This window comes from Myotis lucifugus, unplaced genomic scaffold, assembly GCF_000147115.1.
Source record: "Myotis lucifugus unplaced genomic scaffold, Myoluc2.0 scaffold_98, whole genome shotgun sequence".
Lineage (NCBI taxonomy): Eukaryota > Metazoa > Chordata > Mammalia > Chiroptera > Vespertilionidae > Myotis > Myotis lucifugus.
In genome coordinates this window covers 3,403,288-3,418,706 of record NW_005871146.1, presented here as the reverse complement: position 1 = coordinate 3,418,706, position 15,419 = coordinate 3,403,288, and the positions used below count along the sequence as shown (strand labels likewise).

At 38.3% G+C, this 15,419-nt stretch overlaps 1 protein-coding gene across 15 annotated transcripts in view; it reads left to right on the top strand.

Annotated features, from left to right (window-relative positions):
- ERC1 (ELKS/RAB6-interacting/CAST family member 1) overlaps window positions 1–15,419 on the top strand; it is a 495,769-nt gene that overhangs the window by 174,541 nt on the left and 305,809 nt on the right. For all 15 annotated transcript variants that reach the window (XR_001348910.2, XR_001348908.2, XR_002830082.1 and 12 more), the window contains 4 exons: window positions 5,316–5,453; window positions 7,432–7,572; window positions 8,757–8,897; window positions 12,149–12,342. Coding sequence is in view for 1 of the 15 variants with exons in the window: in XM_023756715.1 (XP_023612483.1) it covers window positions 5,316–5,453; window positions 7,432–7,572; window positions 8,757–8,897; window positions 12,149–12,342 (614 nt within the window). In the remaining 14 variants the exon portion in view is untranslated. The remainder of the gene's footprint in view (window positions 1–5,315; window positions 5,454–7,431; window positions 7,573–8,756; window positions 8,898–12,148; window positions 12,343–15,419) is intronic.

Genomic DNA, 15,419 nt, shown 5'->3' with positions numbered 1-15,419 from the left:
TATTATTAAAAATATTTAAGTAAAAGAAGAAAAGCTTTTTAGCTGTTTTATTGTCAAGTGCTCCTTATTCCATGTATATGAGTAAACTGGCTTCTAGCCCTTGAAGTCAGGCTGTACAGACTATTTTAATAATGTGATGCTGGAATCCTAATATCAGGTATCTTTGGCTCTGTCTGCCACTTTAGTGTATTGTGTTTAGATATATGTTCCTCCCATGGAAGATGTACTTTTGCATTTGCAGTGGTTTTGTACCTCCACCCTTTATTCTTTGCTTTAGAAGGGAATAACATTTATTTAACTTAATTTTTATTTTTTTGTTAATCCTCAGCCAAGGATATTTTTCCATTGATTTTTAGAGAGAGTGGAAGGGAGGGTGAGAGACAGATAGAGAGAGAAACATTGAAGTGAGAAATATGTATTGATTGGTTGCCTCCTGCATGTGCCCTGACTAGGGCTGGAGCCTGCAACTGAAGTATATGCCCTTGCCTGGAATCGAACCTGAGACCCTCCAGTCCTCGGGCTGATGTTCTATCCATTGAGCCAAACCAGCTAGGGTGGTAATAACATTTTAATATAAATAACCATAGGAATAAGATACTGTGTTTATTAATAAATGCTCTTTAATAATAAGGAATAGTTTATGGGAAGATGCTTGAGTCATCTTTGTGTGACTGGTTTTTTCCTTTTTTTTCATAACAAAACATTATTTATAGCATAGTGATTAAGAGTAGGTTTCTGTAGCTAGATTGGCTAGTAGTTACCTCATAGTTTTGTGGTGATGCTTAAATAGTTTATATATAAAGTTCTTACAACAGTGTCTGCCACATAACATACTACTCTCTCTTTTTGTGTGTGTTAGTGGTCCTTGTTATCATCACTATCTCCTCCTCACCACCACCACCATTATTATTATTATTATTGTCGTTATTGGTATCATGTTGGTATTTTAGGGGTTCTGTTTCTACAAAATGGAGAGTTGTGGGTTTTTTGTTTGTTGTGTTTTTTTTGGTAGATATTCTGAGCATATTTAAAGGAGTATTATTTACACTTAATATGATTCCAAACAATCATCTTTATTGTTATTATTCAAGTACTAGAGGCCCAGTGCATGAAATTCGTACATGGAAGGGGGGTCCCTCAGCCTGGCCAGCACCCTCTCCAATCCGGGACCCCTCGGGGAATATTCGACTGCCTCTTGCAATCGGGACTGCTGGCTCCTAACCCCTTGCCTGCCTGCCTGCCTGCCCGATCGCCCCTAACCCCTCTGCCTGCCTGACTGATTGCCCCTAACCACCTCTGCCTGCCTGTTTGCCCCTAACCACCTCTGCCTGCCTGCCTGATTGCCCTATCTGCTCCCCTGCTGGCCTGATTGCCCCTAACTGCTCCCATGATGGCATGATCACCCCTAACCACCTATGCCTCACCCTGCACCTGGGAACCACCTCCTGGGACCCTAGAATTTCTCTTCCTCCAGACCAGTCATCGGCAAACCAGGACCCGGGGCTTTCTTTCCTCTTGGCCGGCTACAAAGCACCCAGGACCCAAGCCAGCTTCACCCTGGGCTGGCTGCAGCCTGCAGGGGACTGTGGGCGGGCGGCTTCGCCCAGGCCGCAGGTGCTGGTGCCCCGGACCATGGGGTGGGCAGCTTGTCCCTCTCCTGGGCCGCAGGTGCAGGTGCAGCCTCTAGTGCCTGGGACTGCAGGGCAGGCGGCTTGTCCCTCTCCCAGGCCACAGCCTGGCTGGTCCCCATTCCTCTCTCGTGATCTCATTTGTGCTTGGCTGGTCCCCATTCCTCTTTGGTGAGCTCATTTGTGCCTGGCTGGTCCCCATTCCTCTCTCCCCAGTGTTGAGTGTCTGAGCTGTTACAGCGTGACAGCCTGATGGTGTGATGACCATTTGCATATTAGCTCTTTATTATATAGGATTATATAGGACTAGAGACCCGGTGCACAAAAATTTGTGCAATTGGCGGTGGGGGGCGGGGGGTCCCTCAGCCCGACCTGTGCCCTCTCGCAGACTGGGACCCCTCGGGGGATGTCCACCTGCTGGCTTAGGCCTGCTCCCTGGGGGATCAGGCTTACACTGGCAGTCAGACATCCCTCTGGCAGCCCAGGAGCCCTTGGGGGATGTCCACTTGCTAGTGGGGAGCAGGCCTAAGCTGCAGTCGGACATCCTTAGCACTGCTGAGGAGGTGGGAGAGGCTCCCGCAATCACTGCTGTGCTGGCAGCCATCAGCCTGGCTTGTGGCTGAGCAGAGCTCCCCCTGTGGGAGCGCACTGACCACCAGGGGGCAGCTCCTGCATTGAGCGTCTGCCTCCTGAAGGTCAGTGTGTGTCATAGTGACCAGTCATTCCCAGTCATTCCGCTGTTAGGGTCAGTTTGCATATTGCCCTTTTATTATATGCCTGGTGCATGTGTGGGGGCCGGCTGGTTTGCCCTGAAGGGTGTCCCGGATCAGGGTGGGGGTCCCGCTGTGGTGCCTGGCCAGCCTGGGTGAGGGGCTGAGGGCTGTTTTTCAGGTTGGCCACACCCCCTTCAGGTAGGGGAGGTCCTGCTGGGGTGCCTGGCCAGCCTGGGTGAGGGGTGATGGCTGTTTGCAGGCTGGCCAAGCCCCCCAGCGGGGACCCTACAGCCCCCAGCCACCCATGCTCCCAGTGGAGGCTGGCTGGAAGCAGGTATCTGGGATTTATTTATCTCCTATAATTGAAACTTTGTTGCCTTGAGCAGAGGCCACAGCCGGCCAGGGCACGCGGGAAGCTTGGCTTCCTCCATCACCAGGGCAACCAAGCCTCCTGCTTGCTCCAGCTCTGTGGCTGCTGGCTGCTGGCTGCCATCTTGGTTGGGTTAATTTGCATATAGTCGCTCTGATTGGCTGGTGGGCGTGGCTTGGGGCGTAGCAAAGGTGTGGTCAATTTGCAAGTTTCTCTTTTTAGATGTGGATAACAGATTCAGTTTTTCTTTTGACTGTTGTATTCAAAACATTTTGTAAGTCATATATTTCAGATCCTGTGGATAATTAAAGAGTATAGAATAAGATCTCCACTATAAATTGTATTGAAATACATAATAAATACTAAAATGATATGATACTGGACTTTCAGGGTAACAGCTTTTATAGCCTCAACATTAGATTAGTGAAAAAAAGAGAATAATGGCAAGAATAATGTGGTAGCATTCATATACCAGCTGGTTAGTAACACATATAAACCAGAGAGATCCTTGATCAAAAAAACACAATTTTGAATCACGAGCAAAGCGAAGATATGTAATAGGAGCTTTCAGTAGAGCTCAGCTGTTACCCATCATGAAGTTGGATAAAAGAAAAAATATTTTTCTACACACTTCTCCCACACATCACACGCAACACCTTTTGGGTTTGTTCCATGCTTATGCAGCTAGTTTGCACATACATGTCTATTTCAAGTCTTCCTCACTGATGGCAACTTACCCAAAGGAGGTATTTTTAGTGTCCACTGTCCTTTCTTCATTTTGTCAGTGCCTTTCACTATGGAGTATTTATTCCTCTGCTTTAAAAGTAAGTAGGAGTTCAAGGATAGACATCTTTTTCCTCCCCTCCAGCCCCACAACAGTTAATCAGTTTAAGTACCTGGGTATTTGAAGAAGAAAGTAGTTTAGGGAGAACTTGTTAATGGGAATTTTACCTTGTTTAGCAGCTTTTGCACCTGAGCATTATTAGGAAAGGTTTTTGCCAGCAAAGAATAATGGATTCTTTTAATAGTTTGACTACATGTAAATCATACAAGTAGAATTGTTGACAATTTAATTTAAATTCTTTCTTAGATAGTAATGATGGAGGAGAAAGAAGGGTGTTATTCTTATACATGTAAGGGCTATTTGTATATTAGGTAAGCTCATAAAACAAATCTCTGTTTTCTTGTATATAATAGTTGGTTCTGTGAAATTTCATTTTAAATAATGGTTCTTGTACTGCACTTTAATCAACAGCATGACCATATCCTTTTGTGTGTGCATATAAGGTTTATACCTTAGCAACTGGAATGACCTGCATATCTGGTTAAACATGTAAACACCAGGGCGTTGCATTCTGTATGTATATAAAATATGCACTAGATTTTTAAGTGGCAAAATTTTCTTGAGTGGTTGTGATATCAACCTAAATACTAATCCATGTGAGATTCCAGTAGTAGTTTCTGATTAAACTAAAGGAAAACCAATGCTTTTCATTTGTGATGGTCTTTTCTCTCATGGTATGGACTTTTATTGACAAGACTGGAACCTATTGCAGGCTTACCAGTGGTTTACCTGTATGCTTATTTCTTTGTTAAAGACTAAAAATCCAAGCCTGACAGTATGTATGGCACTCTATTCTAAATTTACCAAATCTTTTTGCTTTTCTTATTTGTTCTGCTTGTAAGAATTCTCATTGACTCTACCAGTGATGGTGAACCTATGACACGCAAACTCATTTTTTTGGTTGATTTTTCTTTGTTAAATGGCATTTAAATATATAAAATAAACATAAAAAATATAAGTCTTTGTTTTATTATGGTTGCAAATATCAAAAAATTTCTATATGTGACACAGCACCAGAGTTAAGTTAGGGTTTTTCAAAATGCTGACACGCCGAGCTCAAAAGGTTCGCCATCACTGCGACAGATACTTCTTTTTTTTCCCTCTGCGGAATAAAGCAGGCCCTTAAAGAGCTTATGCTAAATTGATGTTTAGATAAAAGATGATATAAAAATCTAACTTAACAGTATGAGTTAAGAATAGTTTTTCCTTGGTAAACACACTATACCATATATAGTTGATGTACTGTAGAATTATATACCTGAAACCTGTATAATTTTATTAACCAATGCCACCCCAATAATTTCAATAAAAATTATAGAAAAACCACAAATAGTTTTTCTTTATACAGTTGATTTGTCTTTCTTACTGTCTAGCTGTTCCATTCTCTGTCCTTCCTCTATTATTTGTGAAGTCATTCCTCTGGGAATTTACGCTATCATTTTGGAAGTAATCCAGTTTCTCATGGCTTTCCTCTCCATAATTCCTCTCTCTATCCACATCTCTCTATGATAGGTCTTTTCTCCCTTGTTACTTTATTTCTTTAGAGATTCATGTATATGCGTATGTGCATCTTTTCTCTGTTCTGGCTATAAATTCTGGGTTTAAAGTTTTGCTTGCAGTTCTGAAATCTTTAGGATTAAATTATTTCTACAGGCAACACACTCACAGCAGTCCTGATCTACCTGTTTCCAACTTAAAATTATTCTTGTTGTGACTATTTTAATTTCTTTTTTCCTCTTTAAATATATATGTACACTCAGATTGAAAATCTTCAAGAGCAACTTAGAGATAAGGAAAAGCAGATGAGCAGCTTGAAAGAACGAGTCAAATCCTTGCAGGCTGATACCACCAACACCGATACTGCCTTGACAACTTTGGAGGAGGCCCTGGCAGAGAAAGTGAGTGATTGGTCCAGACTGTTCACAGACACATTTCTTCTGCTTTCTCATTAATCTAATATTTTTTTCTAGTGATGAGACTTGGATATAGAATACTGAAGAAATCCCTTTGGGCAAAAGGGAAAAGAGCTCCCTGAACTGTTCTGACATACATAGTATAAGGGAAAAGAAATCTATTTCATTATTGCATTTTAAGTATTTGTCCCTAGGCAAGATGGATGCTACACTACAGGGCAGTGGTTGAAGTTTCTAGAATTAGCCATATGTTCCCCATTTATGATCTTTATTTTTGGTTTTGTTTGTTTATTTTGTTAATCTTTACCCATGGATATATATTTTTTAAAATATATTTTTACTGATTTTAGAGAGGAAGGGAGAGAGAGAGAGAGGTAGAAACATCAATGATGAGAGAAAATCATTGATCGACTGCCTCACTCTGGGGATTGAGCTGCAGCCTGGGCATGTGCCCTGACCGGAATTGAACCCAGACTCTTCAATCCACAGGCCAACACTCTATCCACTGAGCCAAACCAGGTAGGGCCTGAGGATATTTTCCATTGATTTTTTAGAGAGAGTGGAAGAGAGGGGGAGAGACAAAGAGAGAGAAACATCCATGTGAGAGACATCCATTGGTTGCCTCCCACATGTGCCCCACCCAGGGTGTGTGGAGGGAATCGAATCTGCAACCGTGGTATGTGCCCTTGACCAGAATTGAACCCAGTGCCCTTAAGTCAATATACCAATGCTCTATATCCACTGAGCCAAACCAGCTAGGGCTCCATTTCGATCTTGTGAAGAAAAAGAAAAGTTATTTTTATATATGTTCAACTAGAATTGGGGATATGGGAATAACAGACACTGACCATTAGGAAGCAATATATAATTAGTTCTCCTTTATTATGTTGTATTGGTGCCTAATGTATTTGTGGGTTTCAATTATTAATACAATGAATGTATTTGTTCTTTTTCTAGTTTTGGCCTTGCTACTTCATTTTGCCTTCATGAACAAACCAATGTTTTCAGTAATGGTTGATTAAATAAAATAAAAAAGTAGCCCAACATGAGTGGTAATGAAGGATGTTTAAGGACTCTTAGTGGGGCATTTTAACTGGGTATTTTTAATTTAAAAAATATTTTTATTTATTTCAGAGAGGAAGGGAGAGGGAGAGAGAGATAGAAATATCAATGATGAGAGAGAATAATTGATCGGCTTGCCTCCTGCATGCCCTCTACTGGGGATCGAGCCTGCAACCCAGGGATGTGTCGTGACTGGAACTGAACTGTGAACTCCTGGTTCACAGGTCAGCACTCATCCACTGAGCCACATTGGCTGGGCTTAACTGGATATTTTTAAAGGAATAGGGTCACTGTTCCTTAAGCCTCTTCTCCCTAGATATGGAGCCTCTCCTTAAGCCTCTTAGACTCACAATGTTTCAAGTTGCCTGCCAGGAACCAAGGCTTGATTCCTGAATATACTGGTAAATAATACTCAGAGATATACTTTAATTACTTAACTTCAAACTTCCTGAGTATCTGTTGACAAAAAATTTTAATGGTTTCTCTTTTATTTATCCTTTTTATGTTTTAAACTCAACGAATAAACTCCCCAACCTCTCTCCTCCCCCCTTTTTTTTGGTATTTGAATTGTGAGTTGTTTCCATTGCCTTGTAGGCAACATATATTTGGGAGTTGAATAAAGGGAATTATTCTAAAAGAATACATACATTAGGGATATCTAATACTAGTTGACATTATGTGAAAAGAAACCCAAGGGAATCAAAATAACAAAGCTAGATCTTTGTTATAGCAAGGTAGGTAGGAAGGATGAATTTTTTACAAAGTAAATTATTGACAATTTATCACTGTCTTTTGAGTGGGGGATGGAAGTGTGAAATTTTATCTGATAAGAGTTGAATTATAGTCATATGATAAAAGTATGAAAGGAATTTTCTCATGTATTGATGTGCTCTCTCACCAGGAGCGGACAATTGAACGCTTAAAGGAGCAGCGGGACAGAGATGAGCGAGAGAAGCAAGAGGAAATTGATAACTACAAAAAAGATCTTAAAGACTTGAAAGAAAAAGTCAGCCTATTGCAAGGCGACCTCTCAGAAAAAGAGGTTAAGATCACCAAAATGGAATTATTTGGTTTGCTTAGTCAGTGCATTGTGTGTATATGCTGTTGGTGTTAATACATATAAAAAGTGTTTGGATGATTTTCTTAATATTCCTATAGCAGGCCTTTTGGGGAGGCCTTTGGGTATATTTAAGGAAGCTTTGCAGAGACCTAGTAGATTGGATCATTTAATTCCTATGTCTTATCTCTTTCAGTGTAGAAATTGATTTCTTACTTGTTAGTGACATTTTTAAAGATCCTAAAATAACGGAAGCCCAGTTACATTTGGAGCAATATTGTGCTAATGGTAAAAAGGTGATAGATGAAAGGAATATGCAAAAGGAGAATAATTTATTTACAACAGCTCTTACCATTGGCAGAGAAATGTTAAATGTTGACTTAATCTACTTTTATTTTGTTTTTGGAGAATCCTGTTAATGTGACATAAATAGCAAAAATGGCTAATGCCTTGTCTTCAGGTAATAATGCATGAGATTTAGGAACATCCTCAGGATTTTCTTTCTAAAATTTTTAAGAAAATTTATGGAAATTTAAGTTTCTAGTAGAATTTTTCTTCTAAAAGGGAAACGTATTTTATATTTAAGTCAGTGTAACTACTGAGGTTGACCACTTACATTCACATAGCTTGATCTACTTCCATTTATTCTGTGGGAATGGATATGTATTGGTTGAACTCATTAGACCATTATTCAATTGGTATTTCTTGGGAATTCATCTTATTTTAGTTAGGACTTGAATGTTAAAGTGAATTTTTTGTTGTTGTTTTTGTTGTTATTAATCCTCATCTGAGGATATTTTTCCATTGATTTTAGAGAGTGGCAGGGAGAGGGAGAGGCAGAGAGAGAGAGAAATATTGATGTGAGAAAGACACATCAATTGGTTGCCTCCGCACACGCTCCCTGACCAGGGCCGGGGATCAAGCCTGCAACCGTGGTATGTATCCTTCGCCGGAATTAAACCCAGGACCTGGGCTGATGCTCTATCCTCTAAGCCAAACCGGCTAGGGAAAGTGAATATTGTTTTATATTTCATGTTCTTGAAATAGAAATATGTTACTGTATGATAACAGAAAGAAACTACTAGCCGCCAAGGATATAAATTTAAAAATTTAAATCTCCATTTTATTTATAGTTAATATTTATTCTAGATGTGTGCTGCTTTCTTTAGGCTTCACTCTTGGATCTGAAAGAGCATGCTTCTTCCCTGGCTTCCTCAGGACTGAAAAAGGACTCACGCCTAAAGACACTAGAGATTGCTTTGGAGCAGAAGAAGGAGGAATGTCTGAAAATGGAATCACAGTTGAAAAAGGTTCAAGAAAAATTTTCCATTTTCTGGCTTTGCTTTTAATAAGAACATAGCAGAAGACTCTACAGTGTGCATGTGTAATAACTTACCAGTGGAGTGATAATCCCCTAAAGTTCAAAATGCCATTTATACGTTGATTAATTATCTTAGAACTAGTGGCCTGGTGCACGAAATTCGTGCACATTAAAAGGGAATTAATTAGAGGAAATATTTTAATATTGCTAGTTGCCCTTTCTCTATAATAGAAGTGTCAGAGATGAAAGAAAATTAGTAAAATGTATATGAAAATCTCCCTCCTGTCAGAGTCTGGGGCATGCTGCAAGACCCAGAGTCAAGTCCCTGCCTACTGCGTGTGCCTCAAAATCATGCGAGACCCAGACCCGGCTGGCCCCACCCCCGTCAAGCCCCGCAGGGTGGGGGGCGCAGCCTCAGGTCCCCCATCAAGCCCTGCTGGGCGAGGGATGCAGCCTCAGGTCCCCTGTCAAGCCCCGCTGGGTGGGGGGGGGGGCGCGGCCTCAGATCCCCTGGCCTGGTGCTGGGCGGGGGGCACGGCCTTCGGTCCCCTGGCCCCGGCGAGGGTGTGATGACCATTTGCATATTAGCTCTTTATTATATAGGATTCTTATCCTATTTTATTTTACTCCTGAGAATCCACAAGCTCTTAGAAAATTGACAGTTCAGAAGAAAATTAAAATATGCAGCTTCCTTATGGATGAAATATAAGGCCACAATGTAATAATCTCAGTTATCTGATATTTTTCTTCCATTGGCATTAGGTTTCCTAGAAGAAGATACTTAACAGTGATAGTGACTCACACTGGTGAATTTAGGATATCATTTCTTTGTTTTTTGCCTCTCTAATATTTTATGGCAGTTTTATAGTTTTCAAAGCACTTTCCTACTTATTATCTCTGAGCTATCAACTCTATGAGAACTGAAACTGAGACTTTTGAACAGTTACAGTAGCTGTGTCCAGTTCATATGATTACTAATGAAAAAGGGGGTACAGCCTACTCTTGAGATTTCAAGTTTTATAATCTTTTCATATATTGGGTGTTTTCAACATAATATTTTCATAATGAATCATCATATAGGGTATACCAAAAAGTAAACTTAAATTCTAAAACTAATGAAAGGAAGAAAATTCAGTATCTTAAAGTTACTTTTGCACAAGTAGGAAAGTACTTTTTTTGAGATTAAGGATTCTGTTTATAACCAATTCAGATTTGATAGTTGGTGTTGTTTTTTTCTCACTGAAAAGGTGGAGGTAATTTTTAATTTAATACCTGAATATTGAAGGTAAAGCTGTTAGATATCTTTAGGGTTAATAAAACTGAGTGGTAACTATTAAGAACAGTGTTTCATTATCATCCCAAACTTTCCTGTTTATGACAATCCCACATTTTATGTTTGTTTATTTATTTACTTATTTATTTTTATTATATTTTAATCCTCACCTGAGGATTTTTTTCCATTGATTTTTAGAGAGTGGAAGGGAGGGAGGAAGGGGAGAGAAATAGAGAGAAACATTGACATGAGAGAGACACGTTGATTACTTGCTTCCTGCATGTGCCTGACCAAGGGTAGGGATGGAACCTGCAACTCAGGTACATACCCTTGAAGGGGAATCAAACCAGCAACCCTTTGGTCTGAAGGCTGATGCTCCAACCTCTGAGCTAAACCGGATAGGGTTATTTCTTTCTCTTTAATCTTTTATCATGATGATTCTACAGCTGGTCATTTATATGATCTCTGATATTTTAGAGTTAATATTTAGGTTCATGAAAAAAAGTTATTTTTGGGTGAAAGAAGTTGATGGCTTTTGCCAACTACGACTTATTATCTGTTTTTCTGCCCATGGCCATTTTCACTTCATATTTTCTCTTGATTCATTCTGGATGAGTGCTCCTTTTTTATTTTAATTAATTACTGATGCTTCCCTATTATACTGCTTCCACAATGCCCTACTTCAAGAAGGAGATTGCTATTGTAGTTTTCTATTTATTTTTTGTTTGTTTTTTTAAAAATATTTTTATTGATTTCAAAGAGGAAGGGAGAGGGAGAGAACGATAGAAACATCAATGATGAGAGAGAATCATTGATTGGCTGCCTCCTGCACGCCCCTACTGGGGATCGAGCTGTAACCTGGGCATGTGCCCTGACCGGGAATCAAACCATGACCTCCTGCATCATAGTTGATGCTCAGCCATTGAACCACACTGTCCAGCCTCTGTTTTGTTTGTTCTTCATGTTTTTTTTCATGTCTTTTCTGCCTTGTCTGTTTTAATTGAACATTTTATATGATTTTATTTCTTTTTTCTCTTAGCATATTTGTATTTCTTAAGCAAAATGATTGCCCTATAATAGACATTTTTGACTCTTTTTCATCTTTATTGAGATAGAATTGACAAATAAAAATTATATATTTTCAAGGCATACATGATGATTTGATATATGTATAACTGTGAAATGATTACCCCAATAAGCTAGTTAACATATCCATCATCATATGTATTTACCTTTTTATGTGTGGTGAGAACACTTTTTTCTTTTTAATAAAAGAGATTAATTGACTTATAACACCAGTGAAGCTGTCTGGCTCTGTACTTTTTTTTGGGAGGTTCATGTTTATTGATTCACTTTCCTTACTAGTAAGCAGTCTATTCAGATTTTCTACTTCTTCATTGTTCAGTTTTGGAAGGTTGTATGTTTATAGGAATTCATTCATTTCCTCTTAGTTGTTTAATTTGTTGGTGTATAATTTTACATAGTAGTCTCATATGATCTTTTGTATTTCTGTAGTACCACTTGTAACTTCTTTTATTCTACTTATTTGAATGTTCTCTCTTTTTTTCTTGACTAGTCTAGCTAAAGTTTCATCTATTTTGTTTATCTTTTCGAAGAACCAGCTCTTATCTTAATTGATCTTTCCTATTGTCTTTTTATTTTTTATTTTTTTATCTGATCTTTATTTCCTTCCTTCTATTAACTTTGGGTTTTGTTTGTTCTTCTTTTTCTAGTTCCTTGAGGTGTAAAGGTTGATTTATCTATGTAATATTTAAGCAGAGAAAAACTTTATAAATTGAAGACTAGCTATTAGATGTTCGATAATATCTTATTGAAACTTTATAAATTGAAGACTAGCTATTAGATGTTTGATAATATCTTATTGATATATAGATAGTTCTTTGGGGTATGGTTTGTCCACCACATTGTATGTATATCTGATAGAATTTGAACACTTTTCTTTGTAGGCACATGAGGCAACATTGGAAGCCAGAGCTAGTCCAGAGATGAGTGACCGAATACAGCAATTGGAGAGAGAGATTGCCAGGTACAAAGATGAATCTAGCAAGGCCCAGGCAGAAGTTGACCGCCTCTTGGAAATCTTGAAGGAGGTGGAAAATGAGAAGAATGACAAAGATAAAAAGATCGCTGAGTTGGAAAGGTAAGGAAAGGGAAGCTGAATAGGGTTTCACTTTTTCGAAAAGCTAAAGTATGGTTTTAAAAACTTAAATATTTTTGAGGGCATACTCTTCAGTATATCTGGTTCTCTGAATGTAGGTTCATGAGTGCTTGATGTTACTTTATTATCCCCCTTTTTTAAGTCAGTGTAAATTCATTGTTGTAGTCTCTAAAAGGCAACACAGAATGGGAATAAATTGGGAAGCCATGGATGTCATCATTATTGGTTAGAAAGAAAGCATTCATTGATTAAGAAATTAAAATTTCTACTGGTTAATCAAGAGAGTACAAAAAGCCACTTGCTTCTTAATTATTTATCTATGTAATAACAGATGAGCCTCAAGTTCAAGGAGTTAATACTTTTTCATTGGTTCAGACCTGTATGTTGAGCTGATGTTCCTTTGGGCTATGCATTTTTCAACTTTTATAATTTGTATTGTAGAAAAGCAGGCTATTACATATATCAGTGCATAGACCACATTTTGAAGGCAGTTTAGGAGATTTGGATATGATATTTATGAGCTCTGACTTTGAATTCTTCAAAACATGCTGTGTTTGAACAGATCTAGTCAGACAGTTCTCTTGGAATTGTTTTTGTCTTTTTTTCTTTCATTAGGGTGTATTATACTAGAGATTAAGCATATGCCTTTTGACCTCTTCTTTTACACCTACCACATATTTAACATAAATTCACAAGTTTGTAGAAGCAGTTCTTCCAGTGGAACTTCATTAATCGCCCATATTCTTCTGAACAGAGAGACTGACAGTGACAGAATGAAGTCACTAATCTGTATGGCTCTTTGGAGTCTGATTCTTAGAAATATTTTTATTTTTATTTTCTTGAAGGTTGGGAAGTATTAGACTATTTTCACAAGTTATTTATTAAGTTGTAAATTTTTGAATTAGTGGTAGACCTGATATTTTCCTCTAGAAGTTATTATTTCTCTTATTCTGTATCCATAGAAATTTGATTTATTTCAAGAAACTAAAAAAACACAGTTCAACCCTCACAGTTTTCTTTCACTATTCTGAAAGTGATAACACGGGCTGATTACCCATTCACTTGTTTTCTCTTACCTTGATATTAATTTATATTTTCTTGTTCTAATAAGACAAATGGGTAAATTCTTTACATCAGAATTAACAATGACCAGAGTCTCAAGATTAGATTATGTGCGTTTTTGTGTCTTCCTTCATTTTTGCACTGTATCTCTTTCCCCCACAGTACACATGTATACGTGTACACACACACACACACACACACACACAGCCCTTACATACTCTCCCGAATATATGGCTCCCTTTGCTTTTGTGTTGACCTGAAATCAGCAGCAATAATGCATAGATTTTAAAATATGATACTTTTGAAAGATTAGTGAGTTCTCACTATTTCAGAAAGGAAATTCCTTGATAAAGTTATATTCTTGGGTTTGATTTCTTGTATTGAAAATCTATGTTGAAATTATTGCTTGCTTGAAAAACGTTTTAATTTATTTTAAACTCAGTAATGATTTTGGGAGATGTACATAATTTGAAAAAGAGTAAGAAATAGGATTAAGTCTATATTTGATATCCAAAGCACACCAAATAGCTGTATTTATCACATTTTGAGAGTCATAAATTATCTATTTTTTCCCATGGAATGTAATATACAGTTGATGAATAACAGTCATGCAAGGTTGTAATTTTGTTTTAGGATTTGACACAAAGTTTCTTGGCTAACACCCGAGAAAAGAAACAGTTTTTAAAACTCATGTTTTGCTTATTGGCTTTGTTATTTGTTACTGAGTTTAAGATAGAAGTAATCAGTTAAGGACAGTTGGGATTATATAATGCTTTTTGTTGCCAGATTTAGTACCGAGGTACATGTGTGTGACTGCTGTGTCTCTCACTATTTGCTTCTTGTGTTGCCATTCCACTACATCCTGTGTGTGGCATCTGTGGCCCCATAATTTATAATTTGAGTCTCTTTACCTTTCTTTTGATTTATTTTATCATGATCCTATTCCATTGGGGTTTTGGTATCTACATGTTTATATGTTTGTTCCCTTTTGACCATGCTGTTTCTCAGAAAGCCAGTCTCCCACATTTGTACCTTCCTTGTCAGATTTCTGTCCTTGCACCATCAGGGGCGTTTGTTTGGGATTCCTGGGAAAGTGAGTGTTACATAAGGCTACAATTCTGTACTAACTGAATTGCTACAGTTATTGTTGCTACTGCTGGGGCTTGCTGGGGATTTTGCTTGATCAGAGTTAAAGAATAGCCAGTTATATGTCAAGTTGAACTGTACTTCTTAGGTACATTGTGCATTAAGTGTATGTTTCTCTGGTAAGATTATAATATTGTTGGCTATAATTTTTCTAGTCTTTTTTTTTCTAGTCCATCTTTTATGTGGTTGTCCTTATGCTGGAATGTCCTTTAAATCCCTGTAGCTGGTGCAACTATGTGCTGCACTGTAATTCAGGATGTAGAATTTATTTCTAAAGAGTGTTCAGCAACCTTCTAAGTGCAAAATTAAGGCAGACTGTTATAATTATTGAACTAAAGGAAACTTTTAGTATTCTTTTAAAATTTCTTAGTACTTCTTATGTAAGGATATCCAATATTAAAAGGTTTAGACTACATCATGAAGAATTCTCAGACTTATTTGTGGTCTTGAGAAAAACAAATAGTCCCTTACATTGCTCTTATAGTAGTTCCTGTCAGAGATGAGTTAGTGCTGTATCACTGTCTTGACCTATTCCAATTTTAAATATATATATATTTGATTTCAGAAAGGAAGGAAGAGAGAGAGAGAGAGATAAAAACATCAATGATGAGAGAGAATCATTGATTGACTACCTGCTGCATGCCCCCTACTGGGGATCAAGCCTGCAACCCGGGTATGTGCCCTTGACTGGAATCAAACCCGGGACCCCCTCAGTCCGCTGGCCGACGCTCTATCCACTGAGCCAAACCAGCTAGGGCCTACTGCAATTTTAGAAAGAGGATTATATAAGTCCACCCATACATCTGTAAATATAAAATATATTTTCCAATTAAATCTAAGAAGTACTGCTT